The following is a 17,735-nucleotide window of genomic DNA, read 5'->3' as shown; positions in this document are numbered from 1 at the left end:
TGCCACATACGTTGCCATGGCAACGGTGGCAGTTCACCAATGTAGAAATTAACTTTTTTTTTTTTTTTTTTTTTTAAATGTGCTCCAGCCTGTTTTCCATCTTTATGAAGTGTTGGAGAAGAATTAAAGGTGGAGCAAAAGAGAGTGGCGAGAGTGGATTCTGCCGGGACCAATGGCGTGATGAAGTAGACACTGAACTTATGTGAAGAAATACACGGCAAGGGAAACCATGCATGAAGAAGAAGAGGAAGCGCATTGAGTGGGAGGGGGGAGGAGGGAAAAAAGTTGGCGGAGGGCAAACTGACTTTGAAGGCTTTCCAAGAGCCCCAATTCGTGCGGGGAACGATCTTTAAAAGCCGTCTCTGGCGACGAGCGGCCGAGCTTTGTCACGCCGTCCGCTCGCTCCCAGCGGGTTTTCCTTTTGTTTGTTCGCTATTCCCTTGCCGAAAAAAAGACGTCCTGCGCCCGCTAGGACACGGGGGTCCGTTCTTGTGACCTCGCTCAACTCAGGTAAGAACTTGTAAGAAAGTCAAACTCGAAACGCTTCCATTATGGATGCCCATTTGCAGCCTTTTGGTACTTTTACTTTGTTCACATTTTTTCCTCAAGGACTCAATCTGACTCAGAATGTCTCTGATGCAAGTTATCGTTTTTTTTTGTCCAATAACAAGACAAAGTAAATAAATGAAACGGAACATTTTTACGACCGCATTATTTGAAGCTAAAATCTAACCTTGCCGGAATCATCGCTGTCAGGCAAAAGCCTCTTTAGTCCCAATGATATTGTTTCAACGAATCAATACCTTAAGGCAGCCCTCACGTCTTTTTTTTTTTTTTTTTTTATATGTGTCGAAATAAGCTTGAAAGCAAATCACTTTACTCCATTTGACTCTTCCACTCTCCGAGAAGTGCAGTAACCACTTTCACACCCCGGCAAGATTATATCTCATCAAAACTTGAAAATTGCAACGACTAAGAAAGCTTCAATTGACAAGAATGCGTGAAAATGATCAAGTTGGATTCATTTGAAGAACTTTGTTTTGTTTGAAATCGATAGCAGTAATTCTTTGGTGCAGAAGGAAATCTGTCAGCCAACGAAGGTAAATCTGCAGATACATTTCTGCCTATACCTGCCGAGTAAGCTCTTTGTTTTATTTATTTATTTTTAGATGCATGACTTGTGGATGTCAGTTCTTTAAAACTAAGTTTTGGAAGCCGACATACACACAGTTGTTAGCTATTCAAGCCTCGCAGCCCTCATTGAACCGAAGAATTATGTTTCTGGAACGTGGGAGGAGGTCTGAGCCAGGAATCCAACCCGGAACTTGATGCTAACCACTACCACACTACACCGCCCTCTAGAAAAATACAAATGAAGCCCCACCCATCATTTGAGAGCAAAATTGACCCACGATGTTTCAGATCAGGTGTAGCTTAAGTAGTGGCCGGTGTTTATTTGCTTCCGTCGCACGGAATCCGACTTACCAACAACGTGACGATCTTCAGCGTCACCCCCTGCATCCCGCTCTCGATGCGACTCTCCTTTAAGCTTCCGTTAAGACCCCGGGTGGAGTCCCATGATGCCAACTGCAAAGCAAGAAGGACAGATGGTGTTAGAGACTGACAGCAATGAGACGTGGCCTTCGCATCGACTGTCACGTTACCGATACCGTGGACCATTTGGGAAGGAGATCCGGAATAAAACGGTTTTTTTTTTTTTTCGTGGTCAGAAAATGAACGTTTTATTTTGCACATCAGCTTCGTCTGCCTGTTACTCTGTACACACCAAAGCGCTCGTCGGGGTCACGAGAAATATAGCAAAAACGAGTAAAAAAAACAACCGAACAACACAAAAAAACATAACCTTTGGAGATCTTTGGAAAGGGGAAAAGGCTTCCAAGGAAACTAAAGCCCTGTTTACTTGAAGCGATATAATCAGCAGTTCTTATTAGGATACAAGTTGATCGCGACTGGTGATTCTCACGCAAGCCCACTTTGTGTTATTTGTGGCGACAAGGAAGCCGATAAAGCTTCAAATCTGGCAAAAGAATATCTGAATGGGAAGTTGGCTTTTTAATCAGGAATTGTTTTTATGGCGGCCTGTAAATATGTTGCTTCAAGTGGAAACTGGTCAAGATAGCTGATCTAAAAGACGTGAAAATGGGGGAAGGAAAAAAAAAACGTTTATCGGTGGTGCTCGATTTATGGCTGAGTTACGATTCAGGATTTTGGAGTCGATCACCGATCAGCCAATTGAGAAAAAAACAATAACCGATCACCGATCGGATCAGGAGACAAGCCAATCTATTTCAATAAATGAAATTCCTATACAGTGGTAACCCGCAATTCGTGGGGAATCGGGACCCTCCCGGCCCGCGAATAGGCCAAAAACAAAAAAAACACGTATAATTAATATTGGGAAAAAAAAACAATACACCTCCAAAAAAAATTAAATAACAAATGCAAATATAGTTGAGTTAAAATTCAAAAGTACAAGAGCCTAACAGCTATGGATTATGTCTAAAACACATATGTTTTTATTTTATTAATTTTTTTTTTTCTTCCGCACAAACATGCAAATATCCAAAATGATTCACAGAATTGATTTCAGGAAGAACAAAAGAAGTTTAACTCAAGATTTGAAATAAGCAAGCTGGAACAAATGTCATCACCCCACCAAACAATTTATGATTCCGCTCTACAACGAGACATCTGGTTGCCAGGGCGACGAGTGTCAGCTATTAGCATGCTGTTAGGACTCTCCAGCAAGACAATGCGGCCATTTTTTGCTGCACTTGGAAGCAATCTGCCGCATGCTTAGTGATCACAGATGAAATGGTGATTGCGGGAAACAACAGGTGAAGGCATTATGTGAATTACGACAAAAATGAGTTCGCCTTCCACCTCGTCAACTTTGCGAGCTCAGTCGCCACTTGCGGAAGAGATGTCGTCTAAATTGTTAATCAGCGCTCCGAGCTGCTCGAGTGTCCTCCAGGATGTGACACGTCACTTTTCAGGTGTCTTTCCCGTTCAAGTTGACAGGACAAGAACGACGGCCCGCGGCCAAACAACCTTGTCACCTATGATGGAATGTTTACACAAAGCCAACTTTCTTTGAGTTCCTTTTGGAGTCATTTTCAAGTCTTTGGGAAAAAAACTAAACAAAAATAAAAAGTTAAAATGTGTAGAACTGATCAATTACATTATATTAAATTATTTTGAATACACAAAAATTAAATGTCCACTAGATTCCACTGATTTAGAATTTTATATTTCTATTCTTTATTTGATTGGATTTCCTTAATAAATTAAAAAAATGGATGATTAAATTCACTATTTTATCGTCATAAATCCGATTTAAATACTGATTAAATACTATACCATTTCAAACACTTTGGATGAGACGAAATTGTTCTATTTAAAAATAAATAAATAAATAAAATTAATTTCATCAGATTGTATTTTAGCTTTGTGTTGATCTCTCTCTCTCTCTCTCTCTCTCTCTCTCTCTCTGTCCACCTACATCTATTGCAAATGGCTCCCGAGTCATATAATCAGTGTCAGGGTTGAGTGTATATTAACCTGAAGACTTGAAATCCGAGCAGGGAACAAAAGCGCCAATGTGAGTAACAATTTACTTTCGACTCAACGTTGCATAAGTGGACCCCTGCACTTAACTTTGAACCTTGGCTTCATGAAACATTGACAGCGCACTTTGCTCTCGCGCTCCTTCGTTACATTGGCACGAGTTTGAAAACGTCAGGGAAAAACATCAGAGAGAGGAATGGCCATGCTTTGTACGCTAGATGCCATTTCGGGTTTTGAAAAGCGTGATGTTGTGTTTTCCGGACATTGTCTTTGAAAGCAAAGTTGAAAAAGGCGTTCGTCAATGTCTCTTCTTACATGCGCAGATATGAAGGTAGAATTCTTCCCAATGTTGTGTCAGATATTGGTTATCAATATGCTCTGCTCTTCCAAAACATGCACAAGAAAAACCTTGAGTGAAGAGCGCAATAATTCTTGAGCACGGGGGTAATTTGACGGAAACATGACAAGACACCTTGGAGGAATATGATATTACATAAAATATGCACAGCCTCTTTTTAATAAAATTTCCTCGGCTAACTTTGCCACAAAACTTTTCGAAGATGGAAAAAGGGCTGCGTTTTTTTGCAGCAGATGCAGACGTAGCGCATAAATGATTCTCTCATAGGACATTAAAACAACAATACATTGTCCAGCTTTCAGCACACAGGTCTGCTTTCGATTGATCTTTTCTATAAAAAAAAATGCAGCTCCATAGGAACACAAAAGGGACGGACGATATTGACGTATTGAAATTCTGTGATATGCCTTTTTAAAAAGTCGCCGTAATGATGGCTATTTGGCTAATGGCGAGCAAGCTCGATCTTTAATGAGGCTGCGGAAATGCCAATGGTTGTTTTCAATGGACAAAGGAGAACAGAGATGATTTTTTTATTTTTTTTGGGGTTATTGTTCTGAGACAGTCGTGTCACGAGTGCTTCAATTCCACAAAGGAGACGGCCAATGACGGGTGTCATTGAATCACTTAAATGGCGTCATTTCGATAGAAGAACAATAGCCGAAGCTCGTTTCAGATCTTTGGTCGAGTTCAGTCAGTCCGATGCATGGGATTTATTTTTCTTAAAAGGAAAAAAAATATAGAAAATTACTTTTTCCGAGGCGGCAGACAGTTCAATTATCCTTTAATTATTTGTAAAAAAAAAAATAATTTTATTCCAAAGAGAATTACTTTGTTTTCAGCAATGCACGTTTGTGGCGCGATGACACTTGACTATTTGTCGAGTTTCCTCCTAAATTTGAAAAGGCACATACCACATTTGTAGGTTGATTCCCTAAGTCTCCTTTCACTTCCTCCAGCCCACCCGACGGAAGAAGCTGGAATGAAGCTATCGCTCGTTTCCAGACGCACGAGGCAATATAAGATGACCATTCAAACGAATCGAGTCTTATCTCTCCTGATAGGCCAACACCAGCATGGCAGCGCAGCGTCTCAAGTTATAACTCAATATTGCACAACGAGGAGTCAAAGCAGACAAGTTGAGAATATTTAAAGTGGAGCGACTACGAAAAAGGGGAACACCAAAACCGGAGATGATCTGCGTTATCTCCATTTCCACACTTTGTCACATCTGCAGATGAAAGAACGCAGCATCGGCGTTCCGATCGATGACGCGTGTAAGTGTCAGCAACTCGCAGTGTGTGTGTGTGCGGGTGTGCCACAAAGACTACTTAATTAAAAACGACGGAGCCGGCATTAAAAGTTCAAGTTCAGCTGCCGCTAATCATCTCAGTCATCACAGTGCCGACGGGGGCTCGGCTAGCCGACGTTACAGGTGCGCCGGGCCTGGTCTTTACCCGAGCCAGTCGACGACAAATGGCAGTCCAAGGCGAAACGGTCGCCACCTGAGATGGCCTAAAGCGGGTGGATTTTTCTCACGGTCATATCACCGTGTTTAGACGAGGGGGGGGAGCATAGGAAATATATAAAAATAAAAATATTTAAAAAAAATAAAAATAAATATTAGAGCGGCAGATCAGTCGTGTTGTTCGATTCAGCTTTTTTCATCTTAGGCAGCTGGCCAAAGCGAAGCCGTTTCTTTCCCAGCAGCACTTTGAAACAGTCATCCATGCCTTCGTTACATCTCGGCTAGATTACTGGAATAGATTATACTTCGGAGTCAGCCAGTCCTCCCTCAAGCGCCTCCAACTGGTGCAAAATGCTGCGGCTCGCCTTTTAACTGGAGCTCGAAGAGGGAGCACATCAGGCCAATCTCGGCCTCTCTTCACTGGCTCCCGGTGCACTTGAGAGTATTTCTGTTCGTCTTCAAATCTTGAAATAGCCTCGCCGAAGCGTACCTCTCCGAGCTCCTCCACCCCTATGCACCTGACGCTGCCTCAGGTCTGCGGACTAAAAGCTGCTGGAGGTGACTAAGCGCCTTTTCTCTTGCCAGTCCTTCCCTATGAAATGACCTCCCAAATGTCTCTGTCCACTTTTTCAAACCGGTTGAAGACATTTTTTATTCTTTAGCTTTCGACTCAACATAAGACTGTCGCTGTTTTGCTGTTCTTCCGATAGCTATTGTTTATGTGATTTAATTTGTGTTCTAATTTCCCGCTCATTTATAAGGGACCAGATGGGAGCTGCAGCTGTTGTGAAATACGCTCGAGAAATAAAGTTGTATTGTATCGTATATATTTACAAATATATAAACAGAAGATGTTTGGCTGCTTGTCAAGCGACACAGACGAGCTCCAACTTGATTCCGCGTTCTCTGTTTGCCGATGTTGGGCCAGAAAGATAAAAAAAAAAAAGTCTGTCCACTTCTCCGGGGACACACGTTGAGCCAAAAACGAGCGCCAAATAATCGGTGTTATGCAGCGGCGGAGGACAAAACTGGCGGACCAATTTGGCGAGATGAATGGCGAGGACCGCCGGGCCTCGTTTTGGGCTCCGGTTAGCAGCACTTGGGCCAGAACTGGTAGCCATGATAGAATTATTGCTCTGATTAAGCGGACGCCGCTGTGTTTTCTTCACGCCGGGCGAGAGGACCTGGCGACCGAGGTCGCCAAAAGACAAACCATCTTGGCACCTCCAAGCAGATGCTAACTGACTGTTTTTTTTTTTTAAACCCTCGCGTTCTGTTTGTTGCACTGCAAAAAAGTTCATGGGGTGATATGTTTGACGTTGAACATCTGCAGGTGTGCTTACAAGTTGGCAAAGTGTACTGTGACATATTGAACATTTTTTGACAATACGACTGATGTTGCCAATGTTGTCCATCTTTTTAGTTTGAGACCCTCTTATCATGTGTTAACAATTTGGAAGACTTTTGAAAGATTGATCCAAGACACACTAATTCTCATGAAGGCCTTTGTGTTCAGATTCTTGGAATCAATGCCCTTTCAAGACCATTTCAGAATTTGCGGAAACCCTGGAAGTAAAAATCTCAATTTCCAAACGGAGCCTTCAACATAACAGGAAGGTCAAGGAATGGCCTCCTTCCCACAAACGATGACGAGTTCATGTTCCCGTGCCTGTGGTTGGTTTGTTTCCTAGCAACAATGTTCACGGGTCATATGACCTGCTCTATGTTTAATCATCTGAAAATGTAACAACATTTTTTTTTTTTTTTTTATGCTACCGTTTTGTTGTGTCTCAGCAATACTTTTCATGGGTCAATATGACCCACTCTACGTTGAATCTTGTGAAAATATTCCATTTTTGTTGTTTCTCATCAATAATTTCAATTGTTCAAAATTGACAAAAGTGAAAGAAAAATAGAAGAGTTTAGAAGCATATTTTTCTCGGAGCGCTACGGAGAGAAAATCTTGAGAAGTGCTGGTCTAAGCAGTGGTGGAGCTTAGCGCTGTTTTAAAACGGTACGGACACATTACTGCTGACGACAGCCGGTCTAATAATGAACTCATCTTGTAAGTCATCTTCGTCGCGCCTAAAAATGAGCTTATTTGGGCGAGGTTAATGCGGCACCATTGCAAAGCCATGTTTCTCCATAATGTCCCACTCATCACAGACGGCTGTCATAGTTACCCAGCGCGCCCGGGAAGAATCAATTCTGACGGATGCATGAAAGATGCCGGGCTAAGAGGAGCGATTACATCTGAACGAGCGGCCTTTTCTCCGCGAAGAGCCTCGCGCGAACGGGAAGTCAATTGCAATATCTGCTTAGGAAGGAGCTGACACATCAATAAGCGCAAAGCGGGGCAAGCAAAACAACAAGAACGGCATCGATCACTCTGCAGCAGGAGACGAAGCGGCGAGCTGGTGGCGCAAACTAACAGTGGCCATCCAGGAAATAGTATTTCAGTCTTCATTAGGGTGTCTTAAGCAGAGAGACGCCTCATCTAAGAGCCATCAGGCTGGGAGGAAAATGGACTGGATGCAGATAAACGATGATGGAGAGGGAGGAAAGCCGAGGCGAGGGAGGAGCAAGGAAGGTTACGGCGCCAGTGAGTTGGAGGCGAGGATGCAGAGGACGGCGGGTAATGGTGTGTCTCATCTCGATGACAGTAGCGAGATAGACGCAGCGCAGGCAAGATAGACTTCCTGAATATTTATATGAGCACCCTAATAGAGAGCGTTTGAGCCTGGCAGTCCGTGCCGTCGTGTATAGACACGGCAAGTAATCACATGTGGCATCTCATTGCTGTCTCTTTCGGCCTCTAATTGGAGATACAAGAGTGTGCGCGTTGGTGTGCCGCCGCTCTGGACATCTGAGATCCGACAACTGTATGTGCGACTTTAAATACGGCCTGACGTTCCTGTGCGATGCGTCGCCTCTTCACGACTCCTTAATGGCGGCGTTATGATGAATCGCCGCGGTGATTCTGGCTCCCGGCTGAGCCGTGATTAAATCTTCATTATGGCTTCTGGTCAGCATTACTCGGCAGAGATTAACGCACACACGCACGGCAAAAAAAAAAAAAAGAAAAGTCAATTTCTCTTCATTCGGCGGGAAGCCCCTTGATGGAATTGGGACGTCGGCAGTGGCGGCGACAAACAAATTACGACGGAGGGTACGCAGATGATAGGCTTAATCTCTCTCAGCGGTATTCCCAAACAAAGCACACGGAAGTTTGTCAACTCAAGTTATTATTTGCTCCCTGGATACTTCATTAGGTCTATAAACTCTATTGACAGCCAATAGAGGCGCCTTTCGACGATTCATTTTTATTGCCTCTCGGATTATGTGACGCTTTCATTTGAGAATAATTGGAAACAAACTAAACTGACTTTGTACCTTCGCAAACTTTAACGGGATCAAAAGAGAATGCCATTTATTTAGTGCGTAGGCATAAGATCAGCTATTTATTTTGTTTTCACCTGTTTTAATATTACTAAATGTTCAACATTTTCCTAAATTGGCCAGTGACTAAAAGAAAAAAAAAAAAGGTAATCGAAGAACTTGGTGGTAATCCAAATGAGGATGGTGTGGGCTCGACGGAAGTCTTGATTGACCTACTAATACCCAATTAATCAGTCAACCAACCCAACCAGTAAACTTAACAACTAACCAACGAACAGCCAACCAACCAACAGACAAACCCAACCAATCACCTAACTCAACTAATGGTCACAAAACCAACCCAAACATCCACAAACCCAAACACACCAACAGACAACTTACATCCCAACCAAGAACTCAATCCCATCAATAAGTCAACTCAACCGTACGCTCAACCTACCAACAACACTAACCTATCAACCAACAACAAACCAGTCAACTCAACAAATAGTCAAGCACCCAAACAACTTAACTGACTGACTGATTGGTTCATCAAACCAAGCACACAACTGTCCAAAACAGATACAACTAACTAATTGGTCATCCCCAACCATTAGCCAACTCAACAAATCAACGACTAATCAGCCAACCCCAATAAACTAATAGTCAAACACCCAACCAACTCAACAACCAATCACTCAAACAAACTAAAAATCCACCTAGGAACCCGCCCAGTCAATCAACCAACCCAATTTATCAACTAATCCGATCAGACAACACAACAAACTAATTACCACGCCGCCAACCAAACCATAAAAACAACCAAACAACAAACCTACACATCGACCAACCAATTATTCACCGCAACAAACTAATCATTCTAATTCCCAACCTGCCCAACAACTAACCTATTAAACAGTACAACTAACCAGTTAACAACCCACAATAACTAATCAAATGACCAGTCAACTAATCAGCCAACCCAACCCACTTCACTACCATCAAATCAATAAACCAAACAGTCACCCCAACCAATCAGCCAATATTTCGAGGGCATCCTTTTATTTATTTCTGACACATAAGTTTGTCGGGAGGCTTTCATGTCATCCATTGTGACCTTGGAGGACATGTAACATTAACGTGCTCCTTTCTGATGCCTAATGAGCCACAACAGTACGTGTCATCTACTTTACAGTATCTGGCGGACGCCGCGCCATGAAAAATGGAGCGGTGGAGAGGAGCCAAAGGTGTTTTAATGGAGCAGCAATACCGCAGAGGTTAGTGGCGAGGTCTCGGCAAAATGATCAATTGTTTCATTCACACATGGAGAGAATATTTAAAAAAAAAAAAAAAGCTGTTTTCATTAGTGCCTCCACACTGCACGCTGTTCACCCACAAAAGGACAGCGGAGTGCAAATCCATACGTGTTTTAAAATAGACGCATCTATTGGAAACGCATACGTTCGTACTTTGTGCTATAAGGACTAAAAGGGGCACCCTGCGGCGAGATACGCCGTTACCTCTGACATACACTATGGAGAAAAATGGAAAAATAATAAAGAGCTCTAATGCAAAAAATCTCACAGCTACTATACGTATAAGGAAGGGAGAGGGGGGGGGTTGATTCTTTTCAATTCATGTTACCATAACAACTGGTCAGAACAGGGGCAGTGGGAAAAAAAAAAAAAAAAACGAGATGCAGTTAGCTCTGCTCTGCACTGTATTGGCTTGGCTTGGCTAAACAGCCATGACGCCGTAATAACTCCATTGTTAGTGTCGGTACCTAGAGACTAATGTTGGATCGTTGATTACAAGATTTTCTGTGTTCTGCACCTCAAACGGACTGCACATTCGCCAGTCCACATGAGAGAGCGCGGCAAAGACATTATTTTTCCCCATACTTTTTGAATGCTGTGACATGACGTGTGACATTAAGGAAAATCTTTAGTCTGTCCATTTCAGTCACATGATTTTTCCACTTGACTTGTGCACGACTTTTTTTTGGGTGTGTCTTGAGATTTTGATTTTGTAGGATAATTTTTGAGCCACGTGTGACTAATTATGGCCGGTTAAATCAGCAATTAAACGATAAACGATGTTGATTTAAAAAAAAATTTCCCAATTCTTTTCCCTCTCACTTTGCCTTATTGCTTTTTCTTTTCAATTGCAAAAACAGGGCGCCGTAAAAGGCGACCCGGTTAAGACCCGCTCTGTATCTGTGTATCCAGGTTACGTCTCTTCCATTTCATTTTATCCTGCGGTATAATGACAATAAAAAAATATTCCGCAACATATCAATGCAATGCATCATTTTACTTTGCTACTCATTATTATTATTGTTTCACTTAAACATTAAACAAATACGCATTCATCACTGTCAACAATTTCAGCTCCTGGTGCTTAAAGTGTCGAATAAAATTTCTCCGGTGCTGACATGAATTACTTCAAGGAAATACTCTTAATGTATTGCATGAGGAAGAAGAATGCTAATGCGGCGTACGCGGCTGTCGTTATAGCAACAGAACGACGCCATTTTGTATGTTACATCATACGTAAATGCCATTAGAACCGGTGCAACGCGGCATACAATTTTAAAATTTGCATCAAAAATTTCATGTGCGATGTCGTCCTCCACAAATTAGCTCCATTTTGCGCTACTCATTTCAGAATCGACGACTTGGTAGCATTGTCGACATTTGGTCTGAAAGAGCATTTGCGGGGAGGAGCCCGGCAAGGTTGTCCACGGAAAACAAGACGGATAAAACGAGCGTTAAACACGTACGACTCACCCGTTTCCAATCCTTCCCAAAAGTCTCGCTGTAGCTGGTTCCCACAATCTCAAATTGAACGTGAGAATTGGAGCCGTCCGCCCGGAAGTCCATCAGTCCCGTCAGGCCGCTGATGCGTCCCTGCAGCCACAAACGAGTAAAAATGGAAGATGTCACAACAAAGGGGGACCTGGAAAGGGCGTCAATGCTTTATTCCATTTTCAGTGTGTTGATATTCCGTCAGATGAAAAGCGCCCGCAGCCACAAACTTGACAGAGCTTAATGAAATGACATGATATTAATCAATGGAAATCATGTCATCATTATATTTAAACCGAGGACGTTTGATGAATAATGCACTTTGCAGGTAAGTCAAGCGGGGAATTCTCAACTTTTAAGGGATGTAAGCATAAAAAAAAAAATTTTTAAAAAGTCGTTTGGGAGTTTTTCAGAGGCGGTTAAACAGTAGCCAGGTATACTTGGAGCCATGTATTCCGATTAGTAAGGATCCGAATGACCAAAAGGAATAAATATGCGACATATAAACGCTCAATCGTGATAAAAAGGCTGAATCCGAATGGAATTTTATTCCGGTTTATAGGGGTGGCGTATTCCTTTTTAATACGAACGAGCGTCATGTAAACAGTTCGATCGGAATCGCCAACTTGCGCCTGGTCTGCTCAGGCTCTTTTTTAAGCACTAATGGCGCTATCTTAATAAAAGTGTTAAAACAATTGCGAATACTTTGCCAAAAAGACGAATTGACGCCATCTTGGATAAATCACCTAATGTTGACATTCCAAAAAGTCTCCATGCAAACCTGGCCAATCAGAACACAAAAAAAAAGAACACAGCACTCCAGTATTTTGTTTTCCCTTCATGCCCTGTCTGGCCATCTCATGTCAGTCTGAAGATGAAACCAGCGTGATTGCCTGCAACCGTCACAGATTCTATTAACAAGATTCAACGAGAAGAAATGAAGCCATTTCTTCCCAAACACGTTGCCTTATTTCACGATGAAAAGTGTGTGTGCCCGTGTGTGCGCGCTCACGTGTCTGGCAGGGGGGCCAATAGATCAACAGACTATTTCAGAAGACAGACTCGACGTAAAAACCTTTTCGTATACTTGAAACCGCTCACGGTGAAAATATCGGAAGTTCATTTGGTGGAGATACCTTTTGGATGGTGTCCAGCATGGACCATCCTCCATTCCACGGCTTGGTGGACTTCCTCATGCAGTTGAGGCTGGCCATGCTGTGCCACTTCCTGTCCTCCAGTTTCCTGTAGAAGGCGTTGGCCAGCATCAGAACGCTGTCGTACAGGTAGAGGTTGGACACCTGGGGAGAAAAGGGTCACAAAGGTGAAGCAATTCAACCAGAAAACACGGGAGGGTTGATAGATGAACTTGAAATTACGTGGCAATTGGACGGTTTGTTTTTGAAGGACCACTGAGTAGAGGACATTTTTTTTTTCTTGGTGGTTCATGCCCTCACCTGCAACCAACCTGCATGAAAATTTGTGTTATTATTATTATTTATTTGTCTTGTATTAGTTATCGGGAAATGGTCGCTTCGTGGGAGGCTTTCTGTACATTTTCTCTTTTTGAGACTTTTTTGTGGGTCTAAAGTGTGGCAAAATTCATGTCGCTTTGAGAACCATATTTATGAATACCGCTGGGGGAGCTTTATAATTTTTGGAGTATTTCAAATGAAATGGATTATTTTCAGCTTCCGATTGAAGTTCTTGTCTTTCAAATGGGAGAAAGTTTTACTTGCTCATTTTAAGGCGATGCCTTTTAACGAACATAAATATGACAACTGCAGCTGACAACAGTGAAGTATTGCTCTGACAAAACAATATGATTGGTAAAAAATCAAAATGATGAAAACTTTCAAATTGCTCCAATTTGGCGGAAATCAGACAAAATATGACGAGTTTGTTTTTGAAGGATCCCAAAATGGCTGCTTCAAACAAAATGGTGTCTTTTCAAGCGTGGGCTTGAGAGTTTAATCATGATAGCTATGCCAACCAAATTCTGTTGCCAAGTGAAACCAGCTCAGCATGACCTTAAATTATTCTGGGGGCCCTTGAGCAAAGAAACCGCCGGCCAAGATGAACGTGTCTGCAATTTTCGTTCAGGAAGAGGTGAGGAAAGCCTATCAAAAGGCGATGACTTCTTCACATCACTGAACTTGTGTCTTCCAAATAGCGAAACGTGTTAGATTGACGCTCGGAGGTAATAAGCGCACATTCGGATAGATCGTACATCGCTTCATGCAGAAAAATCCGTCCTTTTGTTTCCTGGCGCTGGGTCGATAACTTGCGCCGCCGGACACGCGCGTCCTTCTCCCGGCGCCCGTCAAAAGTCTGCGCTGTCACCCTCGCGCACTTCCAGGTGGCGTATTTTCATATTGATCATAGGCTGGCAGACAATTAAGCGTTTATGTCCTGTGACGGCAGCGAAACCCCCCCCCGCTCGCCTTGAGGAGGGAGAGGAAGATGACTTATTAATAAATCCATTCTAGTGTTGTGGAGCTTTGCGTGCATGGCGGTGCGCATGCCGGACAGGCGTTAAATCACGGCGGGGGCCGAGAGCGGCGAGCAGAACAAGAAATACAAGAAGTTGTCAAAACAGGCTTTATTTCTGCTCGGCTCGTCTTGCCTCTTCGATAACTGTCTCCGCAGTGCGTCCTGTCAGGAATCGTGTCCGCTGCCTGCGCTTCTGCCGCGGTGTGAGAGTGGATTTTGTGGTGCATCCTCCCCCCCTCCGGGGTCAAATCCCTGCACCGTGTGAGACGTGTGGAAGCAATACAAGCTGTCACTCGGAGCTTTAGAAACATGAAAGGTTAAAGAGTCTCGGGGGTAAGACATGGCCAAGTCAACTTCTCTTCCCTTAAGGTCATGCAATCATAGGCTGGTATAGAATCATAAAAATGAGAACACACCTAGAGGAGGTGAGCACGGGAGATAATATGGAGAAGCCCCCTCCACTTTACAGCATTTGTGAATCCGCATGTATTTTTTTGGGATCCTTTCGAGGTGATTGGATAAAAATGTTTTTTTTTTTTTTTATATAATCTTCCGCTGTCAGAAAATGTTGCCTGCCGAAATAGGAATTGGTGTCAAGGAAGTATGTACGTTCTATTTGTCAGCTGACAGACACACTTTGTGATTTTGTTTCGTAGTTTAGCCTGGGTTGTTAGTGGATGGCACTTATTGTCGCATTTGCATATTTTCAAAATAAAATAAAATACAAGTTATGTATGTGTGTTGTTATAAATTGAGTTTGAGTTCACATTAAAAAAAATTAAAAACAGGATGTTGCTTGGTGCAAATTTTCAGGAATTAAATTAAAGACTAAAAACACATCTGGGCATCAATGAATGTCGATATGTCATTTTAATAAAACTGTGAGGATAAGCGGGTTCTTGACTTGCGAAGCCCATTTGAGAAAGAAAATCTCTGATTTGCAGTCTGGGTTCTTGCAATCAGCTAACTTTCTTAGCATAGTCCCACTCGGGCAACCGTCTGCTGTCCATTCTTTTTTTCGCACCACGGACCAAGCTTTCGCCTGAGGACATATTACGGACTGTCGAAGGTGCGGCCCAGCTTCACAAAGATAACCCTCTCGCCCGTGGCCCTCCCGCGATGCGCTCGGCCACCGTCTCGCGGCAAATGTTGCCGTTAGCGAGGAAGCAGGGAGCTTCTCCAAATTGGTCTGGCCTGACTGCAGACAAGCTACAACATTATTTGTGTGCAAGTGTGGTGAGAGACTTGAAATGGAGTACGATATTCAATTTTCAGACCCCATGCGCACCAGCACACCACTTATGCACACCCCTGGTAATAGTTGAAACCAATTCTAAACATTTATAACGATGGGTGGGCGTTAATTGGTTGCGGTTTTCTTCTCTGTTCCTTACCAATTTTAACACACTCCACAAAAGTGGCTCGGGATAATCATCAAAACATATCTGACTGTTGGTATGTGCATACCCCACTTGAGCGTTCTCGTCGGACTACCAATTGATGAATGAATTGACACACGACCAGATAGTGACTTGGGTTTAGCATGAGAGGAAAGTTCCCAAGTACGTCTGATGTCTCTGTAATTGGGAGGTTGCAAGAAGACCCAAAGGAGGCAGCGTGATCGCATTACGGAGCCGATGTGCTTTTATTACACCGATTATTTCATTAGGCAAACCTAATATTCATTCCATTGATTTTGTTATGCTCTTATTTCTTCTATGAATTGAGAGTTGTGTGATTCAATTAAAACAGAAAAAAAAAAAATAAATAAATAAGCAGCACCAAGGCCAGAGAAAAGTGAGGGAACCAATTTGAGAGTCAGCTTCTGGTATTTACCTTGTATGTATTAATGCATATTGGGAACTGTTTTAAATTGTGCAGGATTTCAGGTGCATGAGATAAGTATATTAAAAAAAAAAAAAACACATTACTTGCGACAATGCAAGCAAAAGCAATCTCCATAACGTTTGACTCTGCTGTGCCGCTTATTCCCCTTTCGCATTGCATGATGGTCATTTATATTCATGGGCAATCGTGAGCCTCATGATTACCTTATCAAGGGCCTTTAATCTAGACACACTTGCATATATAATGGGCTAATATCTGCCGCAATCTTCACAAAGTACTGCTGCGCTGTCCTCGTGCGCCGACAGCACGTGTGTCAAGAAGAAGAAAACAACACGCCACGACGTTGGTGTTGTTCTGGCTCAGCGACCAGCGGCTGATAACAAGTGGGCCTCTTGTCGGCGTCGCAGACAAGCACATGAAACATGCTGCTTGTTCCCAAAGAACAAACTTGTCCTACAAATATTTGCAGCAGAGGAATAAGCTACAAGAGAGGGATGATGGCGCTGAAACAGCCGAATCAACACCGCTCGGCTTGCTTCGTTTGTGTTTTTTTTTTTTTTTTTTTCAGCGCCGAGCAGAAATGGATTATCCTTTTATCCCTGTTTATTTATTTATTTATTTTATTTTTTTCAAAAGTAGTGATTCCCAACCACTGTGCTGCGGTACATTAGTATATTTAGAGACTGTCAGGTGTGCGGTGAGAAATGAGCCAATATTCATGCATGTATCACATGCATGACTCCACACACTAATTGACAAGTGTAGTTCTGCTGCTTGGTGATGAAGTAAAGACGGCGTGAAGGAAAATTCGATCCGTGTCGTCTTTGTGGGAGCTTGCGTGCACTTCTCAGTTTGCATTTGCTTCTCCAAACTTAACATTGTGCCGCTTGTTGTCACGGTAACAAAAAGCCACGGACTGAGCAGTTCGCGTAAACAGGCTAATTTTAGCAATGTTTCAACATATTTTCCTATTTTTCAGTTTACTCTTTATGCTCTTTTTACTTTGTTTTAATGGCCATCGAGTTTGTAGGGAAAAATAAAATAAAAGTGCTTAGGTTGCTTCAGGATTTCTTTGGGAGAAGCAATTAATCACTAATTGGTGACGTATTATTTGTTATGCGCAATCTTGAGTGTGATTTGCTAAAATGTCACGTTACAGACCATTTGCGTTTGTTTTAATACAAAGTCAAGAAGCTAATTGCATCCTGATTGATGGCCGTATCCCCCCCCCCACCCCCCATGACCAATGACTGCAAAAACACAAAAATGGTGCTTGAACGTGGCGGCGTTACCTCCAGGGATTGCAGGTAGCCTTCCTGGGGGTCGCAGAGCAGCGAGGAGATGCGATGGTTGTTCCTCATGCAACGGACGTTGGTGTCCCTCCACAGCGGGAACACCTGACGGATGACGGTCATACGGCCCAGGGAGCTCTGAATCAGCTCCATGACGTCAGCGTCACTCACTTCCTGTTCGTGGGGCAAGGGATGGGGAGGCATAACACAAGTGTCGTCTTTTTCTTTTCCTGAGCCAGTTAAAATAACAAGACTGCGGTATTTTACTTCCATCAATACTACAGAAAGACAATAAAAATATAAGACCGATATAAATACGAAACGTATGCATTAATGAATATATACTGCAAAAAGTTAACTAAAAACAAAACACGACAGATATCAAATAGTGCTGTCAATCAATGACATATTTGACTAATTAATCACAAAAGATTTCCGTAATTAATTGCAATGAATAAAAATTTTTTCCACTATTTTTTTGTGAAACGTGTAACAGATATTTACTTGAG

At 42.7% G+C, this 17,735-nt stretch overlaps 1 protein-coding gene across 2 annotated transcripts in view; it reads right to left on the bottom strand.

The window, feature by feature from the left end:
* grid1a (glutamate receptor, ionotropic, delta 1a) overlaps window positions 1–17,735 on the bottom strand; it is a 248,434-nt gene that overhangs the window by 21,693 nt on the left and 209,006 nt on the right. For both annotated transcript variants that reach the window (XM_088305175.1, XM_088305176.1), the window contains exons 6-9: window positions 17,227–17,400; window positions 12,733–12,894; window positions 11,579–11,698; window positions 1,486–1,587 (exon numbers count right to left, since the gene is read on the bottom strand). In XM_088305175.1, the coding sequence (XP_088161301.1) occupies window positions 1,486–1,587; window positions 11,579–11,698; window positions 12,733–12,894; window positions 17,227–17,400 (558 nt within the window). The remainder of the gene's footprint in view (window positions 1–1,485; window positions 1,588–11,578; window positions 11,699–12,732; window positions 12,895–17,226; window positions 17,401–17,735) is intronic.

Source organism: Idiotropiscis lumnitzeri, chromosome 9, assembly GCF_059441095.1.
Source record: "Idiotropiscis lumnitzeri isolate Australia: NSW breed Sydney's pygmy pipehorse chromosome 9, RoL_Ilum_1.0, whole genome shotgun sequence".
NCBI lineage: Eukaryota > Metazoa > Chordata > Actinopteri > Syngnathiformes > Syngnathidae > Idiotropiscis > Idiotropiscis lumnitzeri.
This window is presented reverse-complemented; position numbering and strand designations above follow the sequence as displayed.